The sequence below is a fragment of the Toxorhynchites rutilus genome, chromosome 2, assembly GCF_029784135.1.
Source record: "Toxorhynchites rutilus septentrionalis strain SRP chromosome 2, ASM2978413v1, whole genome shotgun sequence".
NCBI lineage: Eukaryota > Metazoa > Arthropoda > Insecta > Diptera > Culicidae > Toxorhynchites > Toxorhynchites rutilus.
In genome coordinates, this window is record NC_073745.1 from 275693321 (window position 1) to 275710701 (window position 17381).

Genomic DNA, 17381 nt, shown 5'->3' on the forward strand with positions numbered 1-17381 from the left:
TGACACACGCGATGTTAGTGCAAAAGCGCTCGCACTGAACCGAGGCTTCCGCGAGTGTGACACCGCATCGAACAACAACGAAGTAGGCGACTTCGGCGCGTCGGTCGAAGATGTAAACGCCGTTACCTAGGCAGCAACCAAAATCAAGCTCCCCCCGCTGGTGGTGAAGGCGGTCACTCTTGACAAACTCATCAGCGAATTCGCATCGATGGGTGTTGCAGCAGAGTACAAGCTGTGGGCATACTTCAGTCTTTTTCAGAGCAGGGTTTCGTTGGAATGTTGGAATGGAATGTTATAAGTTATTTGGGTTCGCGTGCCAGTTGTAAAATCTGCATTCAACTAGGGTTGCAATTGCGCTAATCTTGATCATAATGAAGCAATGCTACTACCACTGAGGTTGTTGATATTAGCAAAAAGAGTTTATTTCGCTTGTTTCGTCACCAAGAAAGTAAATGTCGTTCTGGAATTTTGTATGTGATTAGGTTTCGCTTGCCAGTAGCAAAACTTCCTCCACTAAGGGTGACAGCTGCGCTTATCTCGAGCATGAGAAAGTAATGCAACTTTTTTCGTGGCCAATAATATTAACAGAAATGTTTCTTTTGAGAATAGCGCAAAAATGATGAGAAGTGTTTATATTCCTAGTAGTTTCAAGTCACCAATGTATGGCTCTGTATGCATGCTATGGCGAACGCTTGTTTGGTGCTTGGTTTACGTTATACGAACGATGCCTAGAGGTGCGATTCCACTGGGGCAATACTAAATGGGGGGCTTAGAATGAGAGGGGTGTAAGTGATCTGATCGATTTCTCTACATCGACTCACTCTTTGGGTCATAACTTAGCTGCAAATACATTCCCGGCTGTATTTACCAATGTGGAAAATAGTTCGGAAACTCATCTATCGGATTCTATAGCAAACTTAAATTGGAAAGTTTTTGCAGTTGAGTTAACTAAATAAAAAGTTGATGAAGAGAAATCGATCAAGTCATTTACACCCCTTGCATTCTGAGCCCCTCAAATAATATTTAGCATGATATTTGATACTTGCAAGTGTTGTCATTGTTGTTGTTTCCATGCGGTGCCAAAGATATATTGATGTTATTATAAGATGTGGAATAATGGTGCTGGTGCAACATGTATATAATCGACTGTAGCCGAGTCTATGTCAATTGCGAAAAAGGCCACCGGAATAGCATTCGTGGTAAATTTTCATTGCATTGACATGAAATAAATTGCGACATACGATCAGCTAGTGTATTGTTCTGCGAGGGCAAGAATGAATCATCAATCAATTATCATCAACTGATTCTACAATGAAAAAACAATTTCAGAGATTATTCTACTAAGCAGTTGTTTCGAAAATTTCACAACATTATATAATAATATCCGAAGGAATAAACAAGCGACTTATATAAAATAACAGCGTAGTTCTACGTCAACAATGCGGTCGTATCTGGGACACAACCTCCTATAATTTTTTTTTATGCCAAATTGCATGAACTCATTCATTGTCACCGTGAAAGTGAAATACACTTCATTTATGCCATCAAAGTAAAACAGATGAATATTTTTTCTCCGGTCTTTTTTTATCATCATGGCAGAGTAGTAAAGTTACAGTAGAATTACATCAGTTCAAATCTTTCGCCTCTGCATTTGTTTACGGCCCGCACCGCACGACTTCGATCGGCATTTGATCCCAAATATGTAAGGTAAACGATTTTGGTTTGTCCAGTCGGAAATATGATCATGGTTTGTCCACTTTCTTTAATGCTCTAATTCAGCACACCTTTGTCAAATCAGGTAGTCGAATGTTTCAAAACATATAAATAAAATTGTCTTTTTCATGATTGTTACGAAACCACAGGGCAGTTACGAAATTGTTACGAAACCACAGTCAAGTGCAGCATAGCGGATAACTTCACTCCGAAAGTGACAAGCAACAACATAGTCGAAAAAACGTGCTAGTAGGTACAGCTAGGCTATTTTCAAATTCAAATTTAGTACATTGCCATTTCTATTAACTCTTTAGTTAAATTAAAGTCTGCAAAAAGGTAAATATGGAACCTCCATCGATGAAATATTGATCAAGTGAATTCAAGTTACAATTTATTTCCGTTTAAGTTCGACCAGATTTATAGTAGCATACAGGTAGTCAGTAAGGTTTCAGGTAGAACATCAAAAAGTAACACGACAATGTAAGTGTACAAGTAATCTGTTTAAAAACGTCAAATCAGTACAAATATATTTTCAGCTTTGAAGCTGTGTAAAAGCTGCTGTCAAAACGTCTTTTCGTCTGCCTGAAAACCTATCCGAACAATGATTTACAGTAGTTTTATAGAATATTTATTTTATGGAATATATATTAGGCTGTCAAAAAAGTCCTGCGGTATTTTTTTTGAATTTTCATTTGTTCATAAAATTAGTTACAATCATCTGTTTTAAGTCAAATATGCGCCGTTTTGTTCGATGACTTGTTCCCAACGAGATGCCAACTTCAAAATACCCCTGTTATAGAAGTTCGCTTCCTTATTGGCAAAAAACTCGGATAGCCAATTTTCACAGGCCTCTTTTGTGGCTAACTTCTGACTACCTAGCTCGTTCGCCATGGACAAAAACAGGTAGTAGTCACTTGGTGCAAGGTCCGAACTATATGACGGATGCAAGAGAACCTCCCATCCGAGCTCCCGTAGCTTCTGGCGCGTCACCAAAGAAGTGTGTGGCCTGGCGTTGTCCTGATGGAAGACAATGCGGCCTCTGTTTATCAAAGATGGCCTCTTCTTCATGAGTGCTACCTTCAAGCGGTCCAGTTGTTGGCAGTACAGGTCCGAATTGAGCGTTTGGCCATAGGGAAGCAGATCATAATAGATTATTCTGGACAAACCATAATCATTTACCTTACATGTCTAGGATCAAATGCCGATCGAAGTCGTGCGGTGCGGGCCGTAATCAAAAGCGGAGGCGAAAGATTTGAACTGAAGTAATTCTACTGTAACTTTACTACTCTGCCATGATGATAAAAAAAGACCGGAGAAAAAATATTCATCTGTTTTACTTTGATGGCATAAATGAAGTGTATTTCACTTCCACGCGTGACAATGAATGAGCTTATGAAATTTAGCAATTTTAAGACATTTGGCATCAATTTTTTTTTCGAAAACCCAGATTTCCCTTGGGTGATTTTTCGATTTCAAAAAACTCAAACCGCTTTGACCGCTTTGCACCAGTCTCCCTTAGGTCCGATTGAGCTGAAATTTGGCATAGGGTGTTTTTTCGAGGTGGTGAACATTTTGTTAGGGTAACTTTTTGAAATTTTAGGGTCGTTTTTTTCCCATACATTCATTGGCACCCTAATGCGTATACACGAGCCCTCTCCACCAGACGGTATGAAAACCGACGTCTTGTATCGAGTCATCGGGTCCATATTGAATTTGAAGTTGCGATCAAAATCGCACGATTTCATGCACAACATGACAAACTATCGACACGCAGATAAGTATTACTCTCAGTTTCTCCTTCGAATCTAGCATAAGAAAGCTGCAGCATCTCCAGTGCACCTCTTCAGGACATTAAAGGAATATTTTTTCCTGCAATTACAGGATTTGTCTACCGTCGGGGAAAACCTGTCGTTTCGATCGTTATAAGGTAAGTGAGATAAAACCACGGAAATAGCAGCCAAGTTTTACGTCAATCATGTGGAAAAATGTTCAACAAAACACTTGTTCCTTTTTTGTTTGGTTATTTTAATTCATAAACGTCAGTTTATACGAAATCGATTCCTTCTTTGAGCATTAATTATTCTTTTCCGTCTGAACGCAGTGGTATGATTATTACTTTATTCGAAAGATAAAATGTCTAAAAGTTATATGTTTTTCAATAAATGGAAAATTGCTTTGAAAGAAATCTATTGAAATCTTAACAATCTAACTCATTGACGTTCCTAGCATTTGTGCCGATTTGTGTTCCCGAACACGGACGAAAAATCAATGCGTGAAAAAAAAAACACCGTTATCGGATCGATTCTCAAACTTGTCCGATCAGCTCGCGAGTTCTCGAACGAGTCACATATAATGACTCGTTCGAGAACTCGCCACTTTGATTTATGATCTGTGCGACAACTTCAAATTGACAGTTTTGAATACTGGGGAAGCAACTAGAATAGCCAACCCTCCTGCGCGGGCAAGTATGCTAGACATATCACTTTGCTCTTCTTCGTTATCCCTGGATTGCACGTGGAAGGTAATCCAAGATCCCCACGGTAGTGACCACCTGCCAATAATATTATCGATCGCCAATGAATCAGGTTCTCGTGAGTCAGTCGATATTGCTTATGACCTCACGAAAAATATTGACTGGAGAAAATTTGCAGAAATAATATCTAAAGCACTTGTTTCAATGCATGAACTTCCTCCACCCGAAGAGTATAACTTTATATCGAGTTTGATTTCCGCCGAGGTAAAGGGACGAACGATTGTCTCGCGCTGCTATCTTCTGAAATCCAAATCGCATTTGCTCGCGAAGAACAAATGGCTTCCGTTTTCCTCGAAATCAAAGGGGCATTTGATTCAGTTTCCATGGAAATTCTCTCAGAGAAACTTCATAATCGTGGACTTTCACCAATTCTGAATAATTTCCTGTACAATTTACTGTCAGAAAAGCACATGTTTTTCAATCATGGCAGCTTGAAATCTTCTCGATACAGTTTTATGGGCCTGCCACAAGGCTCCTGCCTAAGCCCCCTCTTGTACAGTTTTTACGTCAATGATATGGATGATTGTCTAACTAGAGACTGCACGCTGAAACAACTTGCAGACGATGGAGTTATTTCCATCACGGGTACTAATCCCGTCGCTCTGCAAAAGTCGTTGCAAGATACCCTGAACAATCTGTTCACGTGGGCCCTCAAGCTGGGTATCGAATTCTCTACGGAGAAAACTGAAATGGTCGTTTTTGACGTAGGACTACGTCTTTCATTTCTATACCGGGGTGTAAAATCAAAGTTTCGAAAACGAAAGCGTTACGCCGGAGACCGAGATTTTGAGCGTTAATAGCTCCTAAACAACTGAACGAAATGGTATGATAAACACTTCATTCGAAAGATAAAATGTCTACGAGTTCTATACTTGTTACTTTTTGATCCAAAAACTTGTTTCAATAGTCTTAAAATTGCTTTCAAAACAGGCTATTGAAATCACCAATCGGTATATAAGCGAGCGCCGCTCGGAAATCCACTCAGTTCTAATTGAACAGCGATTGGAGCATGTTGTCGCTGTTGTGGTGAAGCTCTTCGTTTATCATGAAAGCGCGGATGAACGGTGCCACCAAGAGCCTGTTTGTGCACCTTAGGCCAGAAGAGAATCCATCAGGAGGAGAGTGATGCCACAAACGGTTCCCCGGGAAGAGTTCGGAGCAGCCGCCACACACACACATACACGCGCGGAATTCTTCGTTTGGATGCCATTCAGTATCGAGAAAATTCCGGAAAGTTCTAATCATTTCTGGAAAATAAACTGCCAGTTCCTCTGGGAATTTAAAAATACATTCATGTGAAAGAGTTTATTTGAATGTTTTCTATCCATGTAACACTGTGACCAAATACATTTAGTTTTGTGATTTTTCAATCAATCGCAATTAACAGGATAGCTTCTGAAGATTATTCTTCCCCATCAGTAGGATATTTGCGTATCCAATATTGTATGCGCCCGCAATCGATTATTGCTCAGTCGCCGAAAGTTCCGAGCTCAGAGAGTTCATTCCCCTCTAGTTTGCCTTCGAAATTGCCATCGTAAACCACACCTTCTCTCGATTCAATCACACACAAAAAGCATACTTAAGCGATATTCTGGTGGTGAGACACATTCATTTTTCGTGAGGACATCGACAAGACAACATCGTTGCCTAACGTGCTGGAGGAGGTGGACGGCGAAGGATCGACACATACACGCGCAGATTTCTTTCCGTTTGGATGCCATTCAGCATCGAGAAAGTTCCGGAAAGATCTAATCATTTCTGGAAAATAATCTGCCAGTTCCTCTGGGAATTTAAAAATACATTCATGTGAAAGAGTTTATTTGAATGTTTTCTATCCATGTAACACTGTGACCAAATATGTTTCAAGCAAGTGCTATTAACAAATGGTTATCGAATTAGCATTAACCACTGGTGGGCTTCCAGTATCGAGGAAAATGTGGAAATATCTAATCGTTACTGAAAATAATCTGCCAGTTCCTCTGGGAATTTAAAAATACATTCATGTGAAAGAGTTTATTTGAATGTTTTCTATCCATGTAACACTGTGACCAAATATGTTTCAATCAAGTGCTATTAACAGGTGGTTATCGAATTAGTATTAACCACTGGTGGGCTTCCAGTATCGAGGAAAATGTGGAAATATCTAATGGTTGCTGGAAAATAATCTGCCAGTTCCCCTTGGAATTGAAAATTACATTCAAGCGAAAGAGTTTATTTTAATGTTTTCTATCCATAAAATATCCATATAATACATTTGGGTTTGTGATTTGTCAATCAAGTACAGTTAGCAGGTTAGCTTCTAAAGATTATTCTTCAGAACAAGGTTTTTCGTATCCTATATTGGATGCATAAAACCTTGTGCCTCCAACGTAACGCTCTCGTTTTCGAAGTCCCCCAAATATAAATGTAAAATTCAGAATGGATTGAGATTCAACTTCAAACAAATGATCTCTAAATCAACGATAGTCCTACGTCACCCTTGTGGTTATGCCATAGATATAACCCACTTCCTGTTTTTCTAGGAAGCACGAACCCGCCCAATTCCAGCTTCACCTATCCGGCAAAACGATCAAGCACTCGATGTTTTTCAAATACCTTGGAGTATATTTTGATTCTAAATGTACCTGGGGAATACACATTGCGTATTTGAAACAGAAATGCCAGCAAAGAATCAATTTTCTCCAAACAATAACCGGAACATGGTGGGGTGCCCATCCAGGAGACCTCATTCAGTTATACAAAACAACGATATTATCAGTGTTAGAATATAGCAGTTTTTGCTTCCGATCAGCTGCCAGGATTCATATTCTCAAGCTGGAGAGAATACAATATCGTTGCCTGCGTATAGCAATGGGGTGTTTGCAATCGACACATACGATGAGTCTCGAAGTTTTGGCAGGAGTACCCCCGCTTACTCTTCGGTTCACAGAATTATCCTATAGATTTCTCATCCGTTGCAAGATCATGAATCCATTGGTGATTGATAACTTCGAAAATCTACTCCAACTGATTCCTCAGTCAAGTTTTATGTCTTTATACCATGAGTACCTTACCCACGACGTGCACCCTTCACCAGGCATCTCCAACCAAGTTGGCTTCCCATACTTTTGCAATTCCTCTGTCATTATAAATATTTTTTCATCTGTCCATGCGACAAAAAATCCATGGAATCCCAGATCATCTACGCTCATACTCTATTCCGCCGATATTTTCGGCAGAATATGGGGGCATAGTTAGATCTGATAAAATGTTCTTTACTGACGGTTCATTCATAAACGGGTCCACTGGCTTCGGCATCTTCAATGAAAATTCCAGTGCCTCTTTCAAACTCAAAGATCCTTGTTCCGTGTATGTCGCTGAACTGGGTGCGATATACTACGCACTGGGGATCATTGAAACATTGCCCATCGACCACTATTTTATTTTTTCAGACAGTCTCAGCTTAATAGAGGCAATCCGCTCAATGAAGGTTGATAAACGCTCATCTTATTTCCTAACAAGAATAAGACAACTATTGAGTGTTTTGGTCGAAAAATTATTCAAGATTACCTTAGCATGGGTTCCCTCTCATTGTTCGATTCCGGGGAATGAGAAAGCGGACTCGCTAGCTAAGGTGGGCGCTTTAGAAGGCACTCTTTTTGAAAGGCAAATTGCTTATAATGAATTTTTCCACATTCCTCGTCAGTATACGCTCGTAAGTTGGCAGCGCATGTGGAGTGAAGATGATTCGGTCGTTGGTTACACACGATTATCCCTAAGGTCTCGACGAAGGCATGGTTCAAGGGATTGAATGTAGGTCGTGATTTCATTCGCGTGATATCTCGGCTTATGTCCAATCACTACAACCTAAACGCGCATTTCTATCGCATTGGGCTCGCAGCAAACAATCTTTGTGATTGTGGCGATGACTACCACGACATCGAGCATGTTGTCTGGTCGTGTATCCGGTTCCATACTGCTCGCTCTCAGCTCTCTAGAGCACTGAGAGCACAAGGCAAACAATCGGAGATCCCCGTCCGGGATATCTTAGGTAGCCGTGATCCTGATCTTCTGCTTCATCTATACCTGTTCCTCAGAAACGCCGATGTCAACGTTTAATGATGTTTCCTTCGTTGTGTCCCTGTTTTATATCCCTCCTATCCGATCGATAAACTTTTACTTAGTCGCGGCAATACATACACACACTCTTTACAGATACACGGACCAAAGATTGTGCATTCCACTGATGATTCAACAAGAGCCAAAGGTTGTACCGCTCATGACAACTCTACATGAACTGATGATTGCGCCGGTTAGTGACCATTCTATCCTGGATTCCTCGAGTCGAGAAAGACGCACCACGCTAGATATGAGGTACAAACTAGAGGGGCGTTGCTGATTAAGGGTCAGCTACCCAATAGGAAGTATCCCGTGTCGGGCACACGTACAGAGCATTGGAGATAGCAACATCCGAATTACGAAAACACTTGTAATACTAACCTCGAGCCAACCGCGAGTAATCGGTTACATATTACTAACATAGATAATACGAAAAATTGTCAAAGTATTGAACTCCCGGCCCCGTGAGGCTAACGTCATATGAGCCTTGATAAAAATATATATTTTGGATAAAAAAAAAAAATTACTAAAATATAATAATTTTTAAATATTTTTTCATGAAAGGCTTGGTCATTAGTTTCAATTTTATATGTCGATTATCTAAATCGGTTCAGTGATTCAAAAGTTATTAATTTTTATTTGTCATTTTTGGGAAAAAGTGGAAAAAAATTATTTTTCGGACTACCCTAAAATGAGAATGGGAACCCTACTGAAAAATAAAAAATACGGGTCTAATTTTTTGCGATAAAAAACAAAATTACCACTTCTGACGAAAATCTGAGAACCACTATATAGGTTTTGCACGGAATGGCAAACGTTGTTCTGTGATAAAAAATATTTCTAGTGAATATGTTAATCTATATATATAAAAATGGAGTGATGTCTGTCTGTCTGTCTGATTCTTATAGACTCGGAAACTACTGAACCGATCGACATGAAAATTGGTATGTAGGGGTTTTTGGGGCCGGGGAAGGTTTTCGTGATATTTTGAGACCCCTCCCCCTTCTCTAAGGGGGAGCTGCCATACAAATGAAACACAAATTTCTGAATTACTCGGAAATTAACCAAGCAAACGAAACCAAAGTTGGCATGTGAAAGTTTTAGGGTGCAATAAATGTTTCTATGATGGTTAGACAGTCCTTCCCCCACTCAAAGGGGGGGCTGCCATACATATGAAACACAAATTTCTGCATTACTCGAGAATTAATCAAGCAAATGAAACCAAATTTGGCATGTGGAGGTTTTAAGATGCAATAAATGTTTCTATGGTGATAAGATACTCCTTCCCCCTCTCTTAGAGGGGGCTGCCATACAAATGAAACACAATTTTTTGCATTACTCGGAAATTAATCAATCAAACGAAACCAAAGTTGGCATGTGAAAGTTTTAGGGTGCAATAAATGCTTCTATGATGGTTAGACAGTCCTTCCCCCACTCAAAGGGGGGGCTGCCATACAAATGAAACACAAATTTCTGCATTACTCGAGAATTAATCAAGCAAATGAAACCAAATTTGGCATGTGGAGGTTTTAGGATGCAATAAATGTTTCTATGGTGTTAAGATACTCCTTCCCCCTCTCTTAGAGGGGGCTGCCATACAAATGAAACACAAATTTTTGCATTACCCGAGAATTAATCAAGCAAATTAAACCAAATTAGGCATATGGAAACTTTAGGGTGCAATGAATGTTTCTATGGTGGTTAGATACCCCTCCCCCCTCTCTTAGGGGTGGCTGCCATACAAATAAAACACAAATTTCTGCATTACTCGAGAATTAATCAAGTAAATGGGCGGGACGAATTTTGCCGGGTTAGCTAGTTGTAAAATAAAAAATAACTTATGTGTTGTAAGTGTGTTTAAATGTTTCAACGATCTACACATACATACACATACACACGCGTTGTTAATTTCTATAATCATTATAATCAGTATTTCTTCGTTGATATGTTGGACATCCACCAAGGCTTGCGGTCTTGTCGTTGGTGAAATTTATAAGAAAATGCAGTGTATATTTTCCATCCGCCATGAAAGGCTATACAAGCTTTAGATCACCACACGGCCATGAACCATGTCTGTGGTAACAATATCGAACAGTAACCCATATTTCGTCATAAGCAGACCCGAAAGCAAATGTAAGTTGTTGAAAATAAAATAAAAATTGTTATTCGATGTCGTTAAATACTTAGAAGACATAGTCCTGACCCTAACTTAACTATTTTTCTATAAATCTCCTTGAATTTCAGCAAAACAATCTTATCCAGAACAGAAAATAATTATCAGAGACAATTTTCGTTCAAGATTTTTCCCTACCTGCAGAGGAAGCAATTTTTCATTAATTGGGAATAATCGTATCATCTCTTTCGTCTGCAATGATGTCAAGGCAAAAGTACTTATGTGTATGAGTTCCAAACTTCATACACACCAGATGGGCCAACCAGAAAGTCTGCCGGGCCGCAGGTTGAGTATCGCTGGTCTAACGTCATGTGTATTGATATAAACTAAATATAATAACTTTTCTGTATTTAGTTGAAATGTAAATACATAGTAGTTATAAGATAGGTTTAAGAATTGAGTGTGATGAGTGTGAGTGAGAGTGTGAGTGTGAACATTGTCAACATATCCTTATATCCCATCCTATTCTTGATAAAAATATGTCACCCTTCTAAACTCGAGTCTACCGCGAGTAATCGGTTTTCTACCGTATTAACAATAGAATTAAGGAAAATTGTTCATAGATATATAGATATAGTTAATATGTTTAGTTAAGAATTCCGCTCCTTTAAACTTATGTGACTGAGTCTGTAAAAATAAACGAATTAATAAAAAAAAACTTTTCTGTATTAAAACTATGGAAAATGTCATATGGTGAGTCAAATGTCTTTGATGTGATGAATAGAGCCTCTTATTTTTCAAAAACCTGTAAAATATTGTTGTATCCAAAAAGTATACAACAAAAATAAAGTGTTTTACAGATATGTCTGTAAATTTACAAACATATTTGTAGTTCTGGCATCTCTGGTGGTCTGAGAATTTATTGCAAGAAATCGCTTGAAAGCATGCATGAATTTTCTTGAAAATGAAGTGAATTGAGTCCGCACCACCTAGGTTTGCAAGTGTATCTAGAAGGTGAAGAAGATACATATTGAGTGCACTACGTACATTGCCAATAAGGACATAAATTTTGACATATGCCCAGCTTGTGTATTGTTCTCGCGAAGACAAGACAAGGGCCACTAAAATTTTTTATGAAGTTATGTTTGAAAGTTCGATACATTCTGAAATACTTTAGAATACGGAATACGAGAAATGTTGTTGTGCCATGGACAACAATTTTTTTTTCGTTTTTGTGTCGAAATGACCACATTGTAAATACGCATACTATTCTCTACACTCTACACGCTATGATACAATGTTCACCTTTGACGCGCACATATAACGAAAACATTTTAAAAGCTATTTTCAGTGCAAGATCTCCTTTTTCTCATAGGTTACACGACCCGATCGCACTGATACAACGCGTGTTACGATTACTAATAGATGACTATTAGAAAATGAAAAATACCTTCACACTATACTTTCTATAACGTTTGCATTGAAAAACATGGATAAATTTGAACAATTCTCATGCGTTCACCTCATCACTTGATGATGAGACTACTTGTGCACCGTCAATCATAGTAACCCATGAGTTTTTAACCCAAATTTAGCAGCGCTATCCGTTGAACTGGGAAAGTTATGGCAAAAACAGTAAAGCAGCATCGCTCTATGGTTTGTCCGTGCTGGGAAAAATGTTTTCGACGATGCGGAAAATCTCGGTCGTCATGGACGGTGATATGTATTTAACATTGGACAGCAACGACTGGCAGACAACCAGCTACTTTACGTCCCCTACCAAGGATATAAGTTCCGCCGTGAAGTACATCTTCCACACCGTGTTCCCAAAGAAGGTGTTACTGTGTTACGATCGGCGAAAAAAAGATGTCAAAGCCGATCTTCTTCCGTTCGGGATTGCCTTCTTGATCCAAAAATATCATCTGGACAGGAGTGGTGTTTTTGCCGAAGTTAATTTTTGTAGTTTTTTTTCTATCGTCATCGGAAAATTGTCCATTTTTTTAATGCAAGCGTTAGTATGTTTTTGCGTACCGATTGAAAATAAAAAGTGAAGAAACAGATGCCGAAGTAACATTAAAGAAATTCTATAAAGTCTCAAATACACGGCTACGGCTACATTTATTTCATAAATCTACGTTCAGACGAAAATACTTGAGTGAACAAAGTAAATCATATGCAGAAAAGATAAGAAAATGTTTGTACTAATTTCTACAATAATAACAGCAATTAATTTCTCCCAATCGAGAAAACAATCCAAAATCGCTATCAATCCTTTGCTAGGTCAACGTCATGAAACACTCCGTTTTGATTGACAACGTTACCTAAGGACCTGTCAGAATTGCTAGCGGGGTTTTTCTCCCACTGCGAACTCTCGTTGCCGTGAACATCTAATTCTTCCTGTATGGTTGATTCCGATAGGATGGAATCGATTTTCGTAACAGAGCGATCGACTTCAAACCCACAGTTGTCGACATTATATGCTGGGTTTAGCTTCGTCCCACCAAATCCAATTTTGTCTACTTGCTTACCCTTCGTTCCGAATCGATCCAATAAATATTGGACTGTCACATGGGCAACAAAAAGAACTAATGCGGCGATTCCGAACAGACGGAAAGTGCTGCTTCCACCAACACGAGCGAACAAATTTCCTGCAAGTAGGCTGCCGAGCGAAACGCCAACTCCTTCGAAGACGGCTCCTACGAGGCCCTAAAGCAACACATCTTGGATTAGCTTGGAAATCTACCGATCCTCGAAATAAGTAAACCAACCTGCATCGTTGCTTCCGTCCCGGGCGGTGCCGCGATGCTCGCATAAGATGCCATGGTGGCATAGAACAACCCAAACGTAACACCATTCAAGAGTTCAATAGGAATTACCCACCATGGGTCTACAAGTAGCGAGTACAGAAGAAACCGAACGCCGAAACCGAGCAGTACCAGGCTCATGGCGTGAATGTGTCCAATTTTCTTAAGAATCCAACCAGACAGGAAAAAGAAGGGAAGCTCTCCACCAAAGCATTGAATAGACATAACAATGCCTTGGAGAGTTTTGATCCACACGGTATGATCGCATCTGAAACGAGAAGATAACAATGTGGCTGTTATTTTTGGAGTGGTGTATGAATGTCTGACGGTCGATACCCTTCTTGCAAGCTGGCCAAGTCCTCGAGATGCCAAAAAAGAAAGTTCCATATCATCGCTGTTCCGAAGCCAACTAATATACACCAAATGAAAAATATCACAATTCTCATAGAGACGAAAATTTGTCCAACATCCTTCAGTATATTGGTTGAAAGTCTTTTTTGAGTATACTGCAAAATGAAGAGTTTCAAAATATATGATCATATTGCTGCTATCGTAAACAAGAATATTTACCTTAAGTTTAGATGAAACGGCCATATCCACCGCAATAATCAGTATTGTCATGTAGAAAACTACGGTATAATCCTTATTGCTTTTTCCGTGGGACATCTGATCCACCAGAAATCCGGCCAATAATGAGAAAATGCCCCACCCAACAGAACCCCACAGTCTTTGATTGCCGTACAGATGCGGTTTGTCCCCGAGCATATCGAAGCAGATAACGTCACCCACACTAACGACCACCGCCATACCGGTCCAACTGAGGACCAGAAACAAGAACAGGAGCCAAAATTGATGCAACCCTTTCGCTTCCTCGTCAGAGATTTTCGAATGGGCTATAGCCCTATTGATGTCCACATTGTCGCAATGAACCTGACAGTTTGTTCTGAAGTCGGTGGTATTCGCTGGACAGTACAACGGAACATGTTCACCGTCCATTTCAGCGCCCTTGAGCATGAAGAACAGACAGTTGTCCGACAGTATGATGTGATCCATCGGTGTGAGACCAGTTAGCTGCAGGTGCTTGTCGTGCGGAATGTTACTGTCGTTGCAGTACCGATCCACGTGCCAGTATCGGCATATTGTGTCCCACATCCAGGGCTCTGTTTGGCAGTCAAGCTTACAGCGGAGGGTTGCGTTGCTCGTCTGATCGGTAACTATACTATCGGTGAGGCATTTGTCCAGATAGGTACCGGTAGACGGACAGTACCGTAGATCGGAGGCTCCTTCGTGACAGTGGAATGATACAGTCGATTCCTGTGGTATGGCGGGTATGAACATTATCAAGAAGAAAGGCACTGCCGAGAGGATCTAGAGAGGGGAGGAAACATATGTACTTGACTAAATAGAAACATTGACTCAAAACACTTATTAAATGCGTTGATTATGTCGGTTTGTATGTGAAAACTATTGAAAATGGTTGAAAACGGTTTGTCGGTTGGTTTGTGTGAAAACACTTTTTTTTTTATTTTAGGAAAAATATCGACAAGAAACTAAAAAAATAAAAATCATTTAAATATTGTAGTAGGTAACGCTTGCAATAAAAAAAAAGTAGAAAGGTCTGAGCCTAGAGGCACGGACGGAAACTTGACGTAAGACTTTGAGGATAATTGATGATAAGTGCCTGCAATCGGCAAACGTAGAATAATTTTTAATACACATCGACTTACCTTGTCCGTCACGAAAAAACATGTGGGAACGTATAAGGAAACCAGACCATGGAGTAGAGATGGGCTTTGGTGGAAGTGTCAGGCGCTAACCTTTCACCTAATGAACCAGTTCGTTTTAACCGTTTTTTTCGCTCTTTCGTTCAGTTGTGTCAATACCGGTATCAAGAAATACAATTTAATTATAGCTGGAACCCAACAAACACAGGTATTCATGTCCAGGCATTGATATCGTTAAATTGAATACGAATACAACAATTTGTATGGATTTTTAATTACTGGGAAAAGCAAAGGCGCTTCTTTAAAAGTCGCAAATTGTATGTAAATATATACAGCCGTTCCATGACAAGCCGATATACTGGTTCTCAGATTTTCGAAAAAAAAAAGAAAAGTGGTAATTTTGTTCTTTACTGCAAAACATTAGACCGGTTTTTTCTATTTAGATAATGAAAAACTTGGATTTTGTTTTCATAATTATTGATTCGTTTTTTATAGTTTACATGGTCTCGGGGCCAAGGGCGCTATATTTTTTTAATATTTTTTCTTGAAAGCTGAGGTTTTTTACATAACATATCCAAAAATCAGAGAGGCGTTATTTTTTATTCTTCAGTTATGATTTTTCAAAATTCACGGGTGGTCCAAAAATTTATTTATATCTCTTTTTTCCACCACAAAAATTCATAACTTTTGAACTGCTGCACCGATTGAAATGATCGACATATCAAATTAAAGCCAATGAGCATTAATTCTTGTTTAGAAAAATATAACACTTAGGAAAAAACAGAATTTTGTTTTCGTAATTATTGGTTGTAATTTGTTTTTCATAGTTCACAAGGTTTCGGAACCAAGGGCACCATATTTTTATATTTTTTCTTGAAAGCTAAGGTTTTTTTTACATAACATATCCAAAAATCAGAGAGGCGTTAAGGTGAAGGTGGAAGCTATCCACAAATGGCTGCCACAACGGCGCTCATTTCTTTCATCTCCCTCCCTCACCTCTCGCCCGAAAATCAATAATTTTGCGAAACAGTGTGAAGAAAATGATCGTTTTCGCACACTTCCCATCAAGTAATATCAACCAAACTCTAATCGATTACTCACAAGATATTAAATTTTCATCTGCTTTCGCACCGTATAGTGAAGAACGTCGGAAAACTCGAGCAAGTGCTCTGAAAGTTAAATTTTCGTTTTTCAATCTTCTGCAATGGTTTTGTTTGTATTGGCGAATGCATCGTTATTTTTTGGACACTGATGACAAACAACATCATCGAAACAGCTATAAAAACCACTCAATAAAATGTTATTCCGGAGTCTTAGCGTCCCATGTCATGAAAATCAATAGAATAAAATTGTGTTGATATCTATACAATTATTATTTTTACGTTTAATGGGTCTATAATGTAAGTTTTAGCAACTTTAACATTGGGTAAGAAAATTGTATTGCAGAGCTTCAAAAATGCTTTCAAAAACAGTAAACGGAAAAGTATTAAATTCAATCTAAATGCCTCGGCCAACGAAGAGAAGGGTTAAGGCTTTCCAACGTGAATATGTGAAAACAATACGATCAACGAAGGAAAATATTAAGGAATTATCAACATCGAGTTACTATGCGGAAGAACTTGTTAATACCAAAAGACCATACCAAATTCGCATTTTTATAAATTTGCTCATGTTACGCTCGCGTATAATCAGAATCATATGCAAATGCACCTTCTATATATATTTATATTTGCAATTGTTCATCGGAACATATCGTTCATACATTTTACTTTAGTATTGAATTGTTATTTGTTTTTTTTTTTCAAATGTATTCAAAGACTCGTGTCAATGAAGCGCCACACAGTCTGATAAGTGAATTGATCTATTTACGTGTGCTTTGCTCTTCTCTCACAAACACTATTACCCCATTTTTACATTGGGGTTTACCTATACTACTACAATGGCTAGCTTCCACCTTCACCTTAACAGTGTGGTATTTTTCAAAAGAAGACCAACTCATTGGGTTCAAATTGATATATTGATCATCTGAATCGGCCAATTCGGTCATTTTTGGAAGAAAAAGGGAAAAATGATTTTTGATGCCATCCGTTAACTCATAACTCAAGAACAAAAAATAACGCCTCTCTGAATTTTGGATATGTTATGTAAAAAAGCCTCAGTTTTCAAGAAAAAAAATATAGCGAACTTGATCCCGAGACCATGTAAACTATAAAAAATAAAAATAATCAATAATTACAAAAACAAAATCCAGTCTTTTCGCAAGTATTGCATTTTTTCAGAGAAGACTAGCTACAGACCCGTTCGATTTTGGCAACACGCCCGAATATTTTGTGTTGCCAAAAAAGGAACCGCACTAAGAACGGTTTTTTTCATAAATTTTTTGAAACATTTTGGTG

At 38.8% G+C, this 17381-nt stretch overlaps 2 protein-coding genes across 4 annotated transcripts in view; one reads left to right on the top strand and one right to left on the bottom strand.

The window, feature by feature from the left end:
• LOC129764304 (biogenesis of lysosome-related organelles complex 1 subunit 6) overlaps positions 1 to 3654 on the top strand; it is a 29188-nt gene extending 25534 nt beyond the window's left edge. The window contains exon 5 of the mRNA XM_055763265.1: positions 3595 to 3654. Coding sequence (XP_055619240.1) covers positions 3595 to 3639 — 45 coding nt within the window. The 3' untranslated portion in view covers positions 3640 to 3654. The remainder of the gene's footprint in view (positions 1 to 3594) is intronic.
• LOC129764303 (major facilitator superfamily domain-containing protein 6) overlaps positions 1 to 17381 on the bottom strand; it is a 36275-nt gene that overhangs the window by 8189 nt on the left and 10705 nt on the right. For 2 of the 3 annotated variants that reach the window (XM_055763262.1, XM_055763261.1), the window contains exons 3-6: positions 13832 to 14629; positions 13598 to 13767; positions 13226 to 13529; positions 12779 to 13163 (exon numbers count right to left, since the gene is read on the bottom strand). In XM_055763262.1, coding sequence (XP_055619237.1) covers positions 12779 to 13163; positions 13226 to 13529; positions 13598 to 13767; positions 13832 to 14629 — 1657 coding nt within the window. The remainder of the gene's footprint in view (positions 1 to 12778; positions 13164 to 13225; positions 13530 to 13597; positions 13768 to 13831; positions 14630 to 17381) is intronic. The other variant, XM_055763263.1, reaches the window with a different exon arrangement.